Source organism: Hylaeus volcanicus, chromosome 3 (genome assembly GCF_026283585.1).
Source record: "Hylaeus volcanicus isolate JK05 chromosome 3, UHH_iyHylVolc1.0_haploid, whole genome shotgun sequence".
Lineage (NCBI taxonomy): Eukaryota > Metazoa > Arthropoda > Insecta > Hymenoptera > Colletidae > Hylaeus > Hylaeus volcanicus.
This window is the reverse complement of record NC_071978.1, coordinates 9,725,257-9,746,226: the sequence shown is the minus strand read 5'-3', so window position 1 is coordinate 9,746,226 and position 20,970 is coordinate 9,725,257. Positions and strand designations below refer to the sequence as shown.

At 35.5% G+C, this 20,970-nt stretch overlaps 1 protein-coding gene across 3 annotated transcripts in view; it reads right to left on the bottom strand.

Annotated features, from left to right (window-relative positions):
* The window catches only part of LOC128874435 (alpha-catulin), a 105,471-nt gene that overhangs the window by 15,380 nt on the left and 69,121 nt on the right, over positions 1 to 20,970 (bottom strand). The window contains exons 3-11 of one of the 3 annotated variants that reach the window (XM_054119231.1): positions 19,652 to 19,929; positions 17,191 to 17,433; positions 12,681 to 12,944; positions 10,997 to 11,248; positions 10,189 to 10,348; positions 9,857 to 9,975; positions 9,216 to 9,545; positions 5,021 to 5,227; positions 2,129 to 3,472 (exon numbers count right to left, since the gene is read on the bottom strand). In XM_054119231.1, coding sequence (XP_053975206.1) covers positions 3,068 to 3,472; positions 5,021 to 5,227; positions 9,216 to 9,545; positions 9,857 to 9,975; positions 10,189 to 10,348; positions 10,997 to 11,248; positions 12,681 to 12,944; positions 17,191 to 17,433; positions 19,652 to 19,929 — 2,258 coding nt within the window. In that variant the 3' untranslated portion in view covers positions 2,129 to 3,067. Of the gene's footprint in view, positions 1 to 2,128; positions 3,473 to 5,020; positions 5,228 to 9,215; positions 9,546 to 9,856; positions 9,976 to 10,188; positions 10,349 to 10,996; positions 11,249 to 12,680; positions 12,945 to 17,190; positions 17,434 to 19,651; positions 19,930 to 20,970 lie in introns of those variants that run through there. The other 2 variants (XM_054119232.1, XM_054119233.1) reach the window with 2 other exon arrangements.

Here is a 20,970-nt window from a genome sequence, read left to right as displayed (position 1 = left end):
CGTTCTGCAGTTAGTATACCATTAAAAAAATATGGACCCACTAAATAGCCACCAATAATGATGCCACACCAAACATTTAGAAGCCATTGACGCTGATGTTCAATTGCTCGATGCCAGTGAGGGTTTTCATCACACTAATAGTGGAAATTCTGACGATTCAGTTCTCCTGTGTTTTTGAAAGATGCTTCATCCGAAAATAGCACATAGGGGAAAAATAAAGGATCACGCATTATCCTACGCTGAGACCATTGACAAAATATCAATCTGGCACCATAATCGGCATCACGTATTGCTTGATGTAAAGAAATGTGATACGGGTGAAAATGATGTCGTCGAAGGATTCTGAACACCATAGATTGTGATACGCTGGACGTGCAGTGAAGAAGAAAACTTTGAGCCATGACAATGACCTTGAATAACATTTCAAGGTCAACATAATATAGGACAATGAACTCGTCTTGAAATAAGCTATGTGTCTAGCGTGAAAAAAAACTACGTTTCCATTTAAAAAAACAAAGGTGACCTCCAAATCTCGGAGGCGCCTCCACCTAGAAAAAAAAACAGTGTACACCATTGAATGTCCCCCTTCAGATAGAGCATGTTTTGTTTAAACATTTTTTTCGAATGATGATTATTTTGCGAGATAATCGTGTAGAAAGATTATAATGAGACACTCTGTATAATTCAGGCAAGTATGGAGTATCTCTAATAAGAAATTGCTTTGTATAAAGATAAAGAATAGTTTAAATCGGCTGGGAATTTCATTAATTTTTTAGAAAACATGTAAAAGACTCAGGTGTCTCATAATAAATAAATATGAAATTAGATATAAAGTGATATACGTTTCGTTGGCTTAGGATTACAGCTCGAGTACAGCTCGAGCAAAATATTTTCGCCACCTGTACCCACTTCGTCTTATCTCGCCACCGACTCAAAGAAGGTAAAGGAAAATGCAGTAGCCCAAGAGGGAAATCGAAAGTCGTTTTAACCACGTATTTATAATGCACATATAATAAAAATAGAAGAGTCACGTGGCCAAGACTAAGTGGTCTTGAAAGACAAAAACCTTTTGCTCCGACTATAATTCCCCTTTTGTTTGAAATGTCGCACGAGAAATATTTTGGAGTTCAGAAATTATATTTTCATTCTTCATATTCAGTTGCAATTATTGTATTTATTACAGAATATTTTTGAAAATTTATTTAATTATCATGAATCATATGTTATTCATAAATTTATTTCGTTATAAAATTAGGAATGTAAAATGTATTTTTTATTTTGTTAAGTGTCATGTGTATCTAAATATACAATATTCTTTCTGGAGATTCAGAAATTGCAAGCATATTACTCGCAAATTAATATTACCAAATAAAGGTTATTAATTGACTGTCCCGAATATAGAAAAATTATTAAAAAGAATTAAAATCCAAAATATTTGCGTACGACACGTCCACTTTCTGGTTATTAATGATCCCACTTTGTTTAGTTGCATGTGAACCTCCTCAGGAACATCGTTAACGCGACTGTTAATGGTCCCATTATTGGGAAAAGTGAATAGCGTTATTTTTCTGTCGTGTAAAAATATCTTAACAAAATTCAAAATTGACGTGATATTGTTACTCCACAAATCGACACTCAAAAAACGTATTTTATAACTGTTATGTCGGTGCATCAAAATAAACGTTATTTGTCGTGGTACTCAGCGTGGCAGAATGTGACACCGATTAAACAAAAAGTTAATTCTGTTACGAAACATTGCATTGCGCCCATTCCTGTAAAGACAGCTGAAAACAGTAGATTGATTATCAGTTCACCTTTATGCTGTGCATTATGTTGTATACTGTCATCGTGTAACTTGTTAATCGAAGCGAAGCTGTTTTGATAAAAAATGTCTGCAAGAATACAGTAAGAAAATATTCAGGCCAGTTCACTACAGCGACAAAAATGCCTACGCGTAAAATGTTCGATGAAAATAGCGATAACGAGTTAAAAGGAAAAAGTATTTGACGAGAGCAAATGCTCGAAAACGATCGATCAATATCCATGCCACTGGTACACAGTTAAATAATTATTGACAGATAAATTGCCTCGCGAGAAATGCTAAATAAACTGTGCAATCGTTTAAATTAATCAAATTGACGTAACGTTTCAATTTCGTTTAAGCGTTTAATGGGGAATAATTTAATTCAAATTGAACTTCACAGTTACTATCGTATTTTGCTCTTCATGTTATCAAACTTTTCAGCACCTGCTTAAATAAAGATGGATATAATTTTCATCTCTAATATGAGTTGATTGAATAACGTATGAATGAACTTTTTTTCAATTACGTATTTGCAGCGTAGGTATATACAATCAGATACGCCGAGCCAAGAAATCTTAATTAAGCATATCAATTTCAATCATTTATCAATTTATTATCAATTAAATGATAATATGGTCGATTTAATTTGCCGTATAAATTGGAATTACTGTACAACCCCTTCATAAAAGAACTCAGAATTCTCATTTCTCCACCAACGAATCGTCTACCCAAATTTCTAGTATAAAATCCTTCAGAATGAGCATAGAAACAATGAAGTTAAATTTCATTCGAACTTTACGCTTCTGCGTCGAAGGACCAAAATTCAAGAACAACTACTCCGTTACAGTTCCACGACAATCGTTAAACCTGATTAACCTGCTTCGCAGTTACGAGACCCGTTATTTCCACGGATGGAAACTCGTCCCACAAAAAATTCATTTCCCTAAGGAACGGCTGGATCGATCGTGATTCGACCATTCGCCCTCGACCAATCGCGACACCGAGAACGAACGTGTACAAATGGTGACGCAACACCGCCGGTAAGCAACGTCGGAAGCGGCAAACGAACATTAAAAAATAAAGTTGAAAACAATAATTAAAAAGAAAAAAAATTGAAAAGAAAAAAGGAAAGAAAAAAGAAAGAAAGAGGAAACCAAAGTCGAACCTGTGCAAAAGAAAGAACAGCGCTTCGGCGTGCGCGCGTAGGCGTCGTGGCTGCGCGCGTGAACACATGCGACCATCACGGTGCAACGAAAGTCTGTGTTATCTCGGTAGAGTGGCGTGTCTTAGGTGCTGCAGCTGCGCTTGTTGCAACTGTAGCTGCAGTAGCTGTAGATTCTGGAGGCAATACGGTGCCTGTGGTCCGCAACCGGACGCTTGAACGGTCGATGAGTACGGAAGGACTGAGGGATGAACGAAGGAGGCGGAATTACGTGAACCACTGGTGGCGCCCGTGAGCGGCAGGGTGGCGTTACTCAAAGGTGGAAAGTTGAGGCACGGCGGTCTCAAAATGTTGTGTAATTGGGCGGAGGTTAAGGGATGGGGCTGCACGTAGGGACTCGTCGATGGTAGCAATTGGGGACTAATCGGGTACAAGCAATCCTCTTCGCCCAGGCCAGGCACCGTTGTCGGACTGAGCTCCACGTACTGCGGCATGGTGACATTGTGCTATACGATGAATACATGGAAGGACATGTACACACTTTAGGCGTGATATGATAGCGTTGCAACTTGGTCGTTCACCCTGTGCGAATATTTGTGATTCGATGATGAGAGCTGATCGAGGTTTGTCAGTCGATGTTGGAAGGTACGACGGTGAGACTCAAATTGAAGCTTAGTCATTTTTGACTCATGATTTAATTGTTCATCTACAGGTCCAAGAATCTATTCAATCTTGGAGTGTGTGTATAATAATTTGGACTATTTTGTTCAGGATTCCTTTTTCAAATTTAAAAAAAAATTGTTGTTAAGATTAAGCGCAATTAATAGGAAATTCAATTCTTGTATGATATACCATGGGTTAAGATGGATCCAGTTTCTAAGGCGAATGATTAATATCTAGTAAATGTAACGTTAGTTGATTTTTAATTTCAGTTATACTACACGTTAATATTCCATTCGAGGAATAACCAAGGCCTTGTTATCCTAACAAAACATAGTTAGAATCACATTAAACTTTGGTAATTACCAATTATTTCGGTACACTCAGCAATATTATTACACTTCGTCCCAGGTATGTTACTAAACTCGCTGGTAAAGCTCATTCAACAATTGTTGTATTAAACGCGGAACTATTGTAACATTGCCAAACTAATTTTGCACTAAATAACTGTTGATATAACTGGAGCTTGTTCGCGCGATTAATTGAAAATCATTTAACTTGTTATTTTGTAGGAGAATTTTTTAACAAATTTTAGGTTTTTTAACTTTTCACATATTAACACTTGGTTATTACCGAAGTAGATCATAATCGCATTAATCCAACTGAATTTAAATCACCTATCTGCTTAGGCGACTTTCGAAATGAAAGAGTATGGGAGTTGACATTTCTATTTTGCTTTTTATTTAAACGTTACGAACAGAGCGTGGCAATTTTCCCCTGTTTGTTTTTGTTAGAATATCTTCAATTTTGAACAGTTATCAAAAGTTTGTTTAGAAAATAAAATTTATATTTTCTATGCGCTGATAAACGATGTAAACTTCCATTCTCACATCACAACGATAAAATAAAATAAATTGCCTTAAAATCATCCAACAAGTATTCGCACAGAATGAACTGCTTACGATTTCAACCTTTTACGCACAACTATACGTTTATCAAAAATTTAAACATATCACCTGCCGACACAAAGCTAGCTATGATTAAAAATTATTGTTCAATCCTTCCTCGTAAACTCAACAACACGATGCTACGTCTTCAAACCTATATCGAAGCAAACATCGAATATAATAAAATACAAGAATAACAATATTCCACGAAAATAGCGACGATCACTGAATTTACTATTTCAAAAAATACCAGAAGGAGCAAAGACTGAACGTTCTCCCGTTCCTCGAGCGCAAAAAAAAAGGAAAATAAACGTCAAAAAATACTGAACAAAAGACAAAACTGTAAGGCGAGTAAAAAATAGTAATCTGGTGCGGTTGACGTTTGAATTTTAGTGTGCGATACACCGATCGAAGATGAGGACCGATCGACGGGTCCGCGTATCTTACCTTTGTGGCGCAGACGAAACATGTGGTGACCACTTTCGAAATCACGTTCATCAGGTTCTTTGTTTCCTGAATTACGTTATCGACTTTCGTGAAGGTGGCGGCTTTCCCGACGGTGGGGTTTTTCACGGTGAACTGGAGCTGCTGGACGTACGTCGGCACACGGTCGAGGTTCTCCAGGAGTTCTTTCTTGTGCGGTCCCCCTGGTACCTGCGCCCATGCAACATCGTATACAAACTTACGTCGTCGTTCGTGTCGCAAGGCAAACGAGCTCGCGTACTGTTTACAACGATTTCGGTAAATTCAATTCTAAACTCAGAAAAAAATAGGGGTTGATACATATTTGTTGCAAGTCAGACGAAAACACTTATGTGTTAAGCCAGTTGGCAATGTTTAAAGATTAAAAGAAAAAGATACTTCTTGTGATGTTGTAGACGAGAGTTAACAAAAATGATTTTGGAAATTCTGATCTTGATTTTACTAAACATTCAGTGAAACCAACAATTGAAATTCCATTATTATAACACAGTTATAAATATGCAATGCTTCACCCTATTTATGTATACAATTTTCACCTTCGAGTTAACCAAGCACGGAAGAATTCAAATATAAACTAAACCTCGTATTAATTTCATTAAGGGGGGAGATTCAAGAATATTTCAAGATTTAAATACATATTTTAATCAAAATCAAAGCCCATTTTTAGATTGCAATTGTTGTATGTTAAGTTAAAATTATAAGCTAGTGAAAATTGTAACAAAGCTGGAATAATTTATTGATGCAAATTTGGTTAAGATTGAAAAAGATTATATTACATATAAATGGAATAATTACTCTGAAGAAATAGAAGAGAAACTTTAATTCGAATTTGACAGACCGTTGGAAACCACCAATCACGTTTGCCTTGCGAAATGATTCGTCATACATATGTAGCGGTTCTTTCTTTTTTTTTTTTTCAAATAACTCTTTCAAGCATCGCCTGATTCTATTACTTGTTCGTCGACTAATAATAAATACTTCAAATCTCGGTTAGTTGTAAGATTGCATCTAATAAGTTAACAGAAAGATCATCTATCCGTCCTAGTAGAACACAATGCAAAAGATTGAACGGAAAGTGTAAATAGTTTGAGAAGAATTAGAGAGTGACTGTGTGAATGACAGTGAAATAGTACAGACCTTGTTGTTTTTTGCAAGCTTCTCGAATGTTACATAATCAAACCACTCGTGAGATTAAACTGAATATTGCAAGTGATCACAGCCAAGACGAAGTTAAAACAAACGACTTATAAAACAGAAGAAGCGGAGGCAATTATTTACAAATGTTAGAATATTTGATTAATGTTTTGAAACAAGCATCAATGAGACAATCATTTATTGAACTTGAATGAATTCACGCTATCCAAATTTCGCAGAAGTTATGGTATTTATAATGCACGTTATGCGTGAAGTCTGATGTATGCGTGATCGTTTATTATTTAATGAATATATATACATTTCAGATGCCTTATGAACGTTATGATACTTTAATTTTCAATTTTCGTCTGTTAGGAATTGATTGCGAATTATGAATACATTAGCTTCAATGAATACGAATGGGCGCAGAAACTTCACCTTAGCTGTGAGTTAATAATAGTATTGATTTTTATGAACAATGGAATCGGAAGCTGGCAAAAACTGAGACATTAATAGTCATGCCCCAGATAGTGGAAGGAGGGGAACCACAATGCACATAGACGTCGTCCACAGACGGAAGCATTCCCGTAGCATCTAAAACACACCTTACTAATCGTACACAAAAAAGTCATAAATGTATGTACACAAAATAGATTTACCAACAAAATAATGATCGTAGGTAATTTGATGGCGCGACGAATGAAAATTCAACGATAGTTATTCCTTTTTCTACATTTTGAAACGGGAATCGCGTTCTTGGAAGACTAGAGTTGCTAATTAACGTTGTATCAGCAAGTTCTTTGTCTTTTTATCGGAAAATGAAAATAAATAATGGAAATTAACACAAAACCTGAATGTGATTCGTACATCTCGACCTAAATAACATACCAAAATTGAAAAACATAAGGTTCGTATAGTCTTTGTCGTTTCAAATTTCGATTACGCGAAACTTGACACAAGGAGAATACTTCAAACTACTCTCGATACTTATGTCCTGTGAATCTGTAGATGTTACTACTTGTCTAATTTCCCAATTTTGTCTAACAAGGAGAGGGGGAGGAGTGCAATGGTTGGGACATCAATTTAGTTGAAACTTTTTATACTGGTTGATTTTGTGATTCTACTTATGGAAATGTAGTATTGTTGGCGTAGAAACTAAATACTGAATTTTGAATATTTATTGTCAATGTTTAAAACAAAAAATATTTTTACTTACTATTTTTTATTTTTAGTTTTATATTCATCATACTTGACAACAATATTTGCAAAATCACATATATATCTTTATAATAAAACTACCAATATGCAGTTTTAACTAAATCGGTAATTAAGGCCTTGCACTCCCCTTATAAGCAAAATATTCGTCTCGACGAGCGTTTAAGTATAATGAAAAAGATTTTTCTAATGAAAACGTCTAAAAAGAGAGGCTACTTTGGGAATTACAAAGACAAGCTATAAATCGCACAGTAATAACTGATTTTGTACGTAATAGTAAATATCTTAAAAGGTAAACAAAACTTCGTTTGAGTTCAATTGTTATATAGAAAAAGAATTTAAATTTAATCTTTGTAAAATATTCCAGATAAATGTGTTCTTATTAGAAAATGTTAAATATCAAATTTATTTATTAACCAATACTGTTTACTTTAGTGTGCACGATAGCTGCATGAATAAACTTCAAGACAAATTTTTTTTTTTGGTTTTAGACAAATAATTACAAAAAATTGCTACCAACAATTTTTGTTAATTTTTAAGATGTGTATTGGTGAATATAACATCATTTATTATTGTACGACTTATAGTCTTTCTTTGTTTAATTCTCAAAGTATCCTCTCCTTTTAGACGTTTACACTAGTACGCCCCTAATTTTCCCCTAAAAGGCAACGTATCGACGTTCGTTCATGATTAATTAATTATCCACCGTAAATTAGCTCACTATCGAGGCCGCTCTAGAACTGGCCGTTCCTTACAATGTGCTTATCCCCATTGGAAAACGAAAAGAAGTGTAGTTTACGCTACGTCATTCAAAAGAAACGATTGTCAGGGTGATCATACTAGGTGTCATGATCTTGCATAGCAACACTTGCGTATAATAAGTAATGGTAATAATAACGTGTAGTGAGAGGTAAGAGAAACGACAACATTTAACAGCAACTGGAACAATGAATTCGCAGAAAAACGAGCGGTAAATGCACGGCAATGAAAACGATCTGTACAAGGTGTGAACATGATCTCTATGAGCCCAACAAGGGTCTAAAGTAAAGAGAGAAAGAGTTACCTGGATGGAGGCATTCAAAGAGCGAGGGTCAAAAAGGGTTTCATAATACAGAATATATTACAAGGTTAGCGTTTTTGTTGATTTCTTTCAAAAAGAGTAAAAAGAGATCAAAATGGTTTTAGGTAACTATATATATTCGGCCTAGCTAGGAGGGTCGAAAGGGCAGCAAACGTGTTAATTCGAACATGTCTAATGCTAATAACTCACACCAGAGCCACTCCTAATCCACTTGCCACATTACATTGATAATTCGGTAGTACCATAAACGGTTTCAATACTATTAAAGGATTAGAATCGATTAGATCTAACAATGGACGTTCGCGTGAGAAGGAACGTCGAAGGAAAGGAGAATTATTATCAATTTAGTTTCGAAGCAGATGCTACAGGTTCGAACAATCTAATTCGACGACATTAGTCGACAAATCTAATCGCGTTTGGATTCGACGTGGCTCGGGCGTCGCAATTACGTAAAAAATGAAACTCAATAGCGAAATCCAAGGAAAAATATCTCCAATATAGCAAGGATCAAAAAACTCGGAATCAAGTCCAGTATAGAATCCGTATAATAATAAACAACGGTAAAAAAGAATGATCATAAATAAAGGGCGATGTACGTGTATACGCGTACGTGCAGGCGCGCCTGTACGACGTACACGTATATACATAGCATCATCAACATCAGTCCAATTAAAAATGTGTACCACTTTGCAATTTTGACAATATGCGGTCTCGTTAAATGACACGTACCTGGTAGCTGAATTGTCTCACAACCTTGTACAATCTGTTCGCCTCTTCGGCGAAATACTCAGCTTGGGTGAACAGATCTTGGGTGGTCTTCAGGGCGCCCTCGCCCCTGGTGAACTGGTACATGGAGAACGCCATCGATGACATGTTTTTCGCGCGTTTCACGATGTCGTTATTCTCCTCCAAGGCGCTACCGCTCTCCTGCCATTTCTCCGTTTCCGCGTCCATCTCCGACGTGATCAGCTTCATCTCCAGGCCCGCCTTTGCGATCTTTGCCTGCTCCTCGCTGTCTAATCTCACGGGTTTCAGCGGCTTGCTCGTGGTGCCGTGTTTCTGAAACCAAACGCGTATCTCGGTTAGAAAATTGAACGAGGAGCTTGCATGCAGCGTCTAGCGCATTGATTCCCAATTTGGGCGATATCGATTCTCAAGATGGACTATTGACACCCTAAAGTGGGCGATTATTGACTATCTGGATTTGGGGGGCGATGGTCGCTTTGCGTGGACGAATCGAAGATATCTTATTTAATACATTGCAGCGGATGGGAATTGAAGTATTAATTATGGCGTTTTTAATTTCATATTTAGTTAAAAGGAGTTTCAGCCCTTAACTAGAAAAGATGAGAATGTAGAATTTCACTTACTCCTGGCCGTGGCAAGGACATATATACTTGCTTCTCCGGTCGACTCTGATTCAATTCGAGCACATCTTTCGCCACTGTAGTCACGTCATTCATGAGCCATTGCCACATGTCAGCGAATACTGGAAAGCACGAATAAAATTTGATTTATTGAACAATGAAATTTATTTATTTATGTTTTCATTTATTTATTTCAATACAAGATTAGTAAATTTAATTGAAACATTTATTTGAAGATGATTTGAATTGGATGCGAATTGAATTTTATTGCGATTATATCGAATATTTGAATTGAAATGTAAAATTTGAATAGGATGAGTTACGTTTTAATTTACCTTCGAGATTTTCCTTGGCGATTTTACTAGTAGGATGCCTTGCCAATGTATGCGCCGCTGTCACCACTTGGGGTCCGTATATTCTCAAATTAATTTCAGTGAATTTCGCAGAAACTTGCAATGACTCCGAAAGCGCAACATGTCTCAGCAATTTGCATACCTGTTAATGGATAAGTAACTCGTCGTACTACAGCAATGTAAGTCATGTCCACAAGTCACATATTAATCACTGGGATATAATTCTTGCGAATAAAGTCTATAAGCTTGAATCTGTTTAGAATTGGATTTTTCAATATAAATAAAACATAATTATTAAGCTCACTAATTTGTTATAATAATTTCTGATACAAAGTACATAACTATTACCACAGTCGTTGTTTCTTATTTACAATTGAAGTTAATACACGGTAAAAGGGAACATGAATAAAAAATAAATGTAATTCTTCTATAATTAATTGATTATTATTAATTTCAAAATTTAGATATCACTAGTGTTAGTAATTTTCATTTCAATTTAAAAATAATTCAAAAGAGTTTCTTGAAAAGTGCAACTAAACCTTTTCAAGTATTAATCGTAGTCAATTCTTTTTAAAAAATATTTTAGTTTATATGCTAGTGTCAATAATTTTGATTTCAATTTAAAAGTGATTCAGTGATTCATTCCTAGCCCTCCATGAAATTCAATTTTGACAACAAAATGCAATAAATTAATTGTTCCAACCCGGAAATTTAATTAAAGCACTCCGACTGCGAAAAAACAATTTGGCTTCGTAAGAAAATGGATCGTATATCAGAAGGTTACACTCACTTCGAGGATGTGGTCGATGTACTCGTGAAATCTGTCGCTGCTCTCTTGGAGACGATTTATATCGTTAGCCAAAGCGAGATTCCTGATTGTTGACACAAGTTCTTGGCCCGCTTTGGTTACCTGTCCGAGATCACCCGCCTGCTCCATCGTCGTTGCGCAGAGCTGCTGGCGAAGATCCCTGGTGGTACGTAATACTCCCAGCATGGCTTGCTCCATTTCCGAACTCGGAGAACCACCGCCACCTTCGTAGTTCTGACAGGGAACAGTAACAATCATTTCACTACTTATTTTCTAAACAGTTTCGTATATTTCCAATATGCTATAAGTACACAAACACATTTGAATTATTTAATTAAATTAGAGTTCGAATTACTAATTCTCATTGACTCTAATATTAACTTTATTTGATATATTTTAAATAATAAAGTTAAGAGCGTTAAACGGGAGGAATTCTCTACCGAGCAAGAATGTTAATAATTCTCTATCGACTTCAGAATAGAATAAGTTTGTAACTATGGTTCGTAATCAAGGTTTATATTAAAGTAAATTAGAATTCCGTCAAGCAAACTTTTTATAATAAAAACCACGTATTATGGCCAAGTTAAGTTAGTAAAGTAAAATAAAGTTGAAATGGCGATAAAAATTTGTTTAAATGTACAGGGTGGCTTTCTATACTTTTTGTTATATTCTGTGCTTTGTTCTACACAATTACATATCAAAAATATAATTAGACGTTTTCGAGGGCTAAACTTTATTTTCCTTCACTATTTTAAATTCAAAGGCTTGGCTGATTTCAACAGAAAATCAATACGACTTTTGATAGCCAATGAACGAAGAAATCTCGGTGTCGATAATGTCTACTAGTGGGTAGAACAATTTGCCCGAGCAAAGGGAAGATTTGGTGCGAAAAATTGCATATAATGCCGGATTATAAATGAAAGGATAATCCGAGTTGGCTTGGTTCGCATTGAAAAGAGCCGACATTCCGACGTAAATCCGAATGAATGGTGCAGGCTAAACTGAATCAGTTGTAAGAGCCTAGTGCCAGTGAATGGACACAGTAGACCAAGCGGGCAATTCCCACTTCAAAAAAGGAAGGAAGTAAAAAGACATTTTTCCCTTCGTCGCTGGACGTCGAGTGCATTAATAGAAATAGCTACTACACGACTCAACGTGTAATATTTACTCCGTGAAAATACACAAACAACATGTTTTAATAGTCAACGGAGTAAAAAAAGAATTAAGGTACGAATACGTAATTTTCTTTATCCTGGCTTGTCATCCGTAAAAATAATTCCACCTTTGAACTTACTGTAGGATCGTTGTCGACATAAATATTAACCCTTTACAGTTGGGTGTTTCTAAACTTTATTAAATGATTAAACGAACTTACATCATCTGATTTTAAACACAGTTTTACGATTATTTCAAGTACAAAACAAAATAATATATAAATAATATCATTTAAAAAAATGTCAAAGAATATCATTTTAAAAGTGCCCACAGCTCTGGTCTAGAGATATAAACTAAATACCATTCTAATAAATTACACTATTTAATACAAAGCAAATCCTGTTTGCCCATTTTTCAATTAGCTAACTCCAAATTCAAAGAACTAAAAATGTTAAAATACTGAATCGAAGCAATATATGTACGTTGAGAAATAAAAACTATCCTGACTTACCATGCTGTTCCCGATTCGCAGTAACGTATTGAGCTCGAGTTTTGCTCGATCGCAAAGCAAAAGGATGTTCTCTCTGTGTTCGTGGCTGGTGTATGCGCTGTCAGTGAAGTCCTGTGTCCTTTCGACGACGGTATCGAGCGCGGACGTGAGCGTTTCTCGACAACCTGGTCCAAGGAGGGTCATTCTTGTAGTTTCCACAAGTCTCTCGAAGTGCTTCAATGCGGAAAAAGCCGTGCTGCTGTCCCAGTCCTCTTGTTGTGGACTCTGAAATTAATTACAGAGTCAGTCAAAGTTTTACAATACTCTTTTTAGACTTACACAATTCCATTTGCTCTTTAATACTGGGCTTACGCGGATTTCTATTACTAAAGCAATTCTTTGAATTTAAATGACGAGTGAAGTCGATTTACCAGAATTAATTAGAAAGCTCTGATAAAAGCAAAAACACTTATATACAAAGAAATTTAACCTGCTCTAAAAAGAATTAATAAAAAGAATTCAATAATTCTTTAAAATTCTTTAATGCAGAATTTATTCCAATAACCACAAATACGATATCATACGTAGATATGAAGACGATCAATTTAAAATATATTATTTAATACCCGTGTAATATGGATTTTTGAGAGAGTTTTTATTTCTTTAATAGATTAAGAGGTACTAAGTATATTACAATATATTCACACTTCTTGCAATACGTAAAGTAGTTTGACACCCACTTCAAAAAGTAATTGATTATAATTGTTACATCAATAATTGAAGTATAATATCGAACTTGTAGTTATTGGATAAAATGTTATCATTGTTATTTTAATCTCATTTTGATTCATTCATTTCCGTGTAGTAAATCTTTAGCAAAGATTCACGTTTATATTTTACGCTGAACGAGTCGTTGCTTTCGATGAAAGCTCGCGTCGCGGATTAAATATAGCGTTGCTCAGGTTATAATATATTATTATGTTTACGTAGTAAACACGATCTACTATTATCATATTACGCGGAACTTTGATGCACAGTGTCTAAATATATTCTGTTCTAAGGTCAGCATACACATTTGCAGTTCAACTGACTGCGTTGAACCAACCACGAAACCCATTCAGCTATAAAATATCGCAGAGGCGGCGATTATACATTTTTCTAGTGCAATTACTCGCACGAGATCCTTGAACGTGACCGAACATCTCTCCCATTAACTTTTCTGCCAAAGCTTCTGGAATATCGGTTAATTTTCTCGTAACAAATTCACCCTCAATTTGCATAGTCTTTTAAACGGTTCGTTAATGGCCCTTGTCAAATATTGTGTCGCATTATTCGCAAGGAAAATGGTGATTTTAACTTTGATGAAAGTAATCATTTATGATTAGAGAATTAATCTGATACTGTGCGCTACTGTAACCTCGTAAATAAATTTTGTATGAGAACAAAGTGACATTAAAAGAGAAAATAAGGATAAACAGTTTAAAAATATATGCCACGAATTATTAAAATTGTTCGTAAATAATTACGATTTCTTTCTTTCGTTTATAATTCTACAAGAAATATACAAACGTTTTTCTTTTTTAAATAAACATGTGTACAATTTTAGCACCACTATTATATATCTCCACTTGAATTGATAAAACACCCTTTGTATTGTTTTCTCATGGATTTACAAGAGGTTCGATAAATATGTCCTGCATTACAATTTTCATTCATAAATCGTTGATATAAATAAAGGCACTAAATTTCGTTTATATTCTGGAATTCATGCATGCTACGTGGGTGGAACCATGTTGGAGAATTCGTATTTTCTCCTCGATTGACCGACTTTTTAGGTCATTTCTTCCGGAAGCCCTCAGAGGTGCGCCCTGAAGTAAAAGGTAACAGGTCATGAATCTGGAAGGCTAAATGTCTAAGAACGCAATGTATCTTCTGGAAAGGAAAGTGTTCAGGTCTGTTAAGCTGATGCCTTGAGAAACCTCTCTCTGTAGGTAAAAACCGAATGATTTCAACTTATAATGCAAGCATTCAACATCATAATGTCCTGACTACATTTATATATAACCGTCTTCGTTTACAAACATAAAAAATTCTGTAACACAAAGATCCTATATTTTATTATATATTCAATAACTTTAGACAATCATGCAGCCAAGTTTTTCTGCTTGTTTCATGAATTTTCAAATTTATTCACTCATTCGTTTGGATTTGTAAATCATTTTCTATATCCTCATTATTTTCTGGTTTATCTTTTAAATAATTTTCTTGTGTTACAAATTATCAATATAAATTCATTACAATTTTGTTTACTTTGAAAGGAAACCGTTAACTGAAACGACGCCTCTTTATAATCTTGTAATGAAGAAATCTCTTGACAACTAAAAAAAGGAAACTACCCATTTTTCCAATATCCGTGAATTCACAGATTCCATTGTTAAAATTTCTTTATAGTTTGAATACTATATTATATTTCTTCAATGTTCAAAATCCTCTGTCTTATAGATGCTCAAATACAATTTCCCCTAAGGAGGGAATACAATGTCTACGTGGGCAGTACTCGAAGATCCGTGGGTGACTTTCGAGCACATCTTTCAGTTTTCAACTAGTTGTCTCAAGTGTCAGGCATCGTTCGAATGCAACGTCTAGAAACTGTCTTTCACGGTTCCTGTTTCGTGTTACGCCTCGGCGCATATAATGTGCACCGCGTTTAATTCAATTATCGCTTCGTGAGTTCGGCCGAAGTTGGTAGCCCGGTATCATTTAAACTAAGTAAATTTCACCGTGTCTGGCTGATTGTTTTTTCGTGAAATTTGGCCGACCTCCCGAGCCTGTGGCTGGTAAGAAATTTAAATAATGTCAGGAGCATTAATGCACCACAGAATCGCGACGCTGCGATTTGGCACGTGCCGAAGAATGCTTCGCGACGATTGACGACATCCATTACGGCGTTCGTTCGCTATGTGTCGGCTTTATCCGGGGTACGATATCAATTTGCATTGCTGCCGATGCATCGCGGTCCATACCATGGCTGGAGATGTTTCTTAAATTTCGAAAATGCTCGAGACGCGAGCCCGCCGTTCAGACGGTGTTGGGATTTTGGCTCGGGCATGGAACGGTTTCTGGAATGTTTTCAACTTGCGGACACCACATTTCATCGCGCGTGTCGAATGGGAAACCACCGACGTGATTAAATCGAAAACCGTAGAGAGATGTTTCGCGATAAACGGTTTTTCGGAAAAGAGCTTCAGGATTTTGTTCTTACAATATACAATATATTACAATTATGTTGAAAAATAAAAAATTGAAGAATTTATTTTAAACTATGTCTAAAAAAGGTAAGTAAATATCACGAATAATACAATTAACCCCCTATAGTGCTATTATTTTCGTTAATGTAAAAGTCAACATATCTATTCGTACATTTTTCATTGTAAATGCATCTCGAATTAAAAAATAACTACGAATTCCTAGTATCTATCTAAAATTATTTAAAATTCTGCGTTTAGTTTACGTACGTATACCATGAACAACATTCTCACAATTTTTTTATTTCTTCCCACCTATAAAATCTACCCGAAAACAAATAAACTTAACAAAGTGCTAGTTTCTCGACAGATTCAAGCTATCCAATTTCCTCGCGTACTTGTTTCGACCAATTGAAGAAACCATTATAGAAATCATAGTCATTCTTCATGGTTCTGGCAACGATAGCGATATCATCTCGATTTCTCGTGTATTCTTGTTAGGTAGCCAACGCTGCACAAGGTCACCGAAATTGTGCGTTATGGGTTAGCCGCGTATCACAATTTACCGAACGAAAGCTCCTTGGATTCATTCCAGCTTTTCCCATCTATTTCATTGTAACAGTTCCTCTCTCTGTCCTCGCATGATTTCAACAAACGTACGTTCACGTTTGTCGGTAACGCGAGACGACACAAACATCGCTTCGGTGCGGTGGCGCCAAAAATCCACGACGACACGACATCGTAACACCGGGAAACACTCGATAAATTGTGTTTCCTTGAGCTTGTTTCAAGGACGTAGTGTATGTCAAATTACTGGAAGATTTAATAGGTCGAACGAGTAATAAATCGCCCTGTTATGCATTTTATCCTACGCTCTACTTTCAGAGCGATTTTTTTATTTTATTGTTAATATTTGTATGTCGATACAACCGAGGATAGCAATAACAAATTATAGATTTTCCAAAACAGGCTTTGGGAATTTTTTTTTTAGTAAACAGAGAAACAGATGGTATGGAATATATTCAGTTTATGCATTTTAAATGAAACTGCAGATGATTAAATTAAATGTGAGTGATTGTTATTAAAAAATATAATCCTAAAGTCCATTTTAGAAACCTCTTTATATTTAAAGTAAATAATTTATGTTTTGACCTTATTTTCAGAACTTTTTCAATTATTTTTAGTTTCTTCTTGAATTTTATTTTACTTATTTTTTGGTTTTGAGTACTTTCATTGTAAAATTGATAGAGAAATTTCTAACGAAATTTTTTTCCTGGACCACTTACCTGGGAGTTCGAGTACGACTGTGAGTCGCTGCAGTCTAGGACGCCATCTTTGACGACGTAGTGTATCAAATCCATGGCTCTTCTCATCTGGCAGAACACGGTGTCCCTGTTCTCCCTGGCAGATGGACACTCTGGATGCCTCAAGCACGTTTTACTAGACGTGAGCAACATCATGGTACTCCTTTCCAAAACTTGACGAGCAGCGGCCATCTGGGCCCTTCGTCGCTCATCTTTCAGATCATTCTGAAAATTTAAAACGTTCTCTTCGTTTAGTAGTATTCTATACACAGCCGTTTCATTTTTATATTCGTTGAATTATTACAAGTACTCTTTATATTGACTCCACATTTAAATTCTGAGCAGTAAGAATGGCAATTATAAATGTTTTTAATGGACAAAACATTTCTCGAACTCAAAGCATCAAATATACTTTATACCGGTCGTTTACTTCCATGATATTATTTGCTTCCATTTCCGCGTCACTGTCTGCAAATCGTGCGACATCAAAGACCGAATGGCAGGAGATATTCCTGATTTTTCAATATACAAAAAGCAGTATTGTTCCATGCAAACGTACGGGTTTCTGTGAAAGTTCTGTCACCGGAAACTAAAGAAACTGATCTTATTCTCACGAGTAATGCACCCTTTATATGTTTTTCTTAGATAAGTGAACGTCAGCCTTTTCTATTGATGCCGTTCTTAAAGTGGATAGTACGAGTTCCATCAAAGCGTGTTTCCTAGAATCGGTTAGTATTTCTCAATGGAGAGAAGAAAGGGAATTCATTTATATAAAGCTTTCTGTATTTATTCCCATTACTCGCTTGAGATATCGTGGTAACATTTCACTTTCACAAGTTTCTGTAGATATATTCTAAATTGACGTTATTTTACCATAAAAAAAATACCAGATGACTCGTGACACGTACTTTTTCGCAGATTAACAAACTGTTAAATTATAATTGACTGTTAAAGTCCATTCAAGAATTAAGGATAAAACGTTAAAAGAATTTTAACGAAAAGTATGAATTTTTCGCCGATTGTATCGAAACACTATTTTCCATATATTCCGCAAAACCAAATGAATTCACTTTTAACGAAATATCGGAAGTACTTCGGATACGAGAGTACTTCAAATTCAGTTCCCATCACGTTTGTTTTATATTGGAATAACAGTGTCTCCCTTATTGGTCCTGTTCGTCGCGAATTTAATAGGCGGCAACCATCGATTGCTTCTGTTTCACTTGTTCCGCTGACTGATGGCATCGTTACAACAAGTGCAAAATAATAAAAGGCATTTTCGGAATACATTTTCGGGATAGTAATTACGAAGCTGCCGAGAATATGACGTGCGAGACGATTAGGCAAATAAGGATTAATTCACTGATCGGATTAAGCCGTTGTAATTGCGTGTCTTGAAATTAGTGAGCTTAATTTCTAGGGCAAAATATATGTTTGACAATGCTTGGAATTAATAATTATAGCAAACAAAAGAAGATTTGATGAGATGAACTCGTTATAATTGCTGATTTCTCGTTTTTCGAATTTTTAAGGCAATAGACCGATTTAATATGAAATAATAAAATAAAAGCTAGATTTCTATCACTAAATCGTATATACAATATATGAAACTTGCCAGTTGCTTTTTCTATTTTATTTTAATGCAAATACTTCATACTAAAAAGCGTCATAATTTTGTTAATAAGAAAAGGAGAAATCAAAACATAATCTATGATAAATTAAAAAGACTGTAAAAAGCAGAATAACAAAAATCCATAAATTAACGAGAAGGCAATGTTTCAATAACACCTTTATTATGTAGACGAGGTGGCAATCCTCGTTAGTTTGGATTAGGCATGTGGGCTATTAGTCTACGTAATTGTTCCCTTTATACCAAAGCTATGACTGTGCGATTCTATGAATCTCGAGATCAAAGTTGTAGCACTGTTAAGCTGGAGAATTGTCCACATTCATGAATCAAGCTTAAAGTATAATCTTTGTTGTCATCTAACGTACACATCTATTGTATTCAGATGATATTCAACAACAGTCCAAAGCAAACATATTTCCTTCAGAAAGTGATAATTTCCACTTTCATAATTGTGGATTGGGAAGGACATTGGATCTTTGCAGAATAATTGTAATTGTTTAACTACTTCACCTATATGTATACCTGAAGAGAATTCGTAAGACGATGACGTGCGGATAATTTCTATTTTCATTTCTAGAATGTTCTCGATGCTTTGCGACGTAAAAAAAGTCATAAAAAAAACAAGTGTTCATAATAATTTAATAACCGTCTGTAGATTGTATAAAAAAAAAAAAAGGAATAATAATTACCTTTACCCAATATTATATACGTAGTCTTTTAGCACCTTTAACGCGAGGCATTGTTTCTGTTAAACTTTCTCCCGCATACAAACAACGTTTAGACCAAAGTAAAGCTACTCGAGTAGTTACTTACTTGGCGATCACCTGTCAGGTGAGCAAGCTCCACCATTTCCGCTCCAAATTGGCTGAATGCCTTCACGAAATCGGTGAAGTTCGAGACACTTTCAAGGCGGCCAAGGCTGCGAGCCACCTTGTCCTTCGCAAGAAGGAGTTGCTTGACCACGACAATGTCCGCCAGTAAAAGAACCCTCGTCACAGAACCGAGAAGACATCTAGCCGCCCTGACGACGGAGCCTCGGTCAGCTAGGCTGTCCTCCATCGCGCATTCGCATAATTTCTCGATCGCCGAGCCTGGAAAACGATCGTCATTGTGTTAGGACATCCAGATTCTGTTACGAAATCGAAGGGAAATCGCGCGTAGTTGCATAGTCAGCTATATTCGATTTGTATCACGTAATACTTCATCCACTTTTTGCATATTACCCGATTCACCACATTCATATATTCCGAAGTTCTCCATTGCAAATTTAAAAGTATTATGACTCGAGATTTTTAGAGGAGCGGCGAGTTTACGAATAAATAATTTCAATTGTATTGAATATTTATTATCAATAACTCCCTCAGTGAGTTATTTATCAGGGTTCTAAATATTCAGTTCATAGACTTTCATAAACTTTAACAACACTCTTAGCGTTGTAATATTCAGAAGATAAAAGGAGATTTAATGTCACATAATTTAGTTTGCATATTACGTGAATTAGTATAAAATTGTGTGTATGGAGACAAAAATTAAACGCTTCGCGCATCATCAAAATGACAACTCAATAGTATTGTTCGAGATCATTTTCTAGCCAGAATACGAATGAATTTCTTGAAAGAGAAATGACGTGAATGCATTAAATTCCCTCATTCTAATATAATGACGTGTCATCGAGGAAATAGCGCGGTAGTGACGCAATGCTTAGTGAAGCTTTTATATGTCATACATGCTCATTGCAGACACAGAGATTTCTAAAATTAGAGCGCCCTAAGTGTGCGTAATTAAGCACTCGTCCTATTTCCGAGGTTCTTTCTCTAAATAACGGAATTACACAATTAGCTACACTGAACAATAGCAAGACATGATCATATTTTAAATAATTACCAGACTCATTTCAAGTTCCCACCCTCACGATGAATCAAGTTAGCTAGAGTATTACTGTAGTTAGAAGGAACAGACATTATTAAATTTTTGAGACATTCCAAAGTACTCTTCATAAAAAGTTCACTAATTTCAGTTTATATGTTTAATTTACATAACCTTCTTCAAAGATTGTAATTGAGATTGAAATTATTATTTACGAGGAAATCATGTATACTAAGGTTCTTAACATCTTTTTATTGAAGTATTAT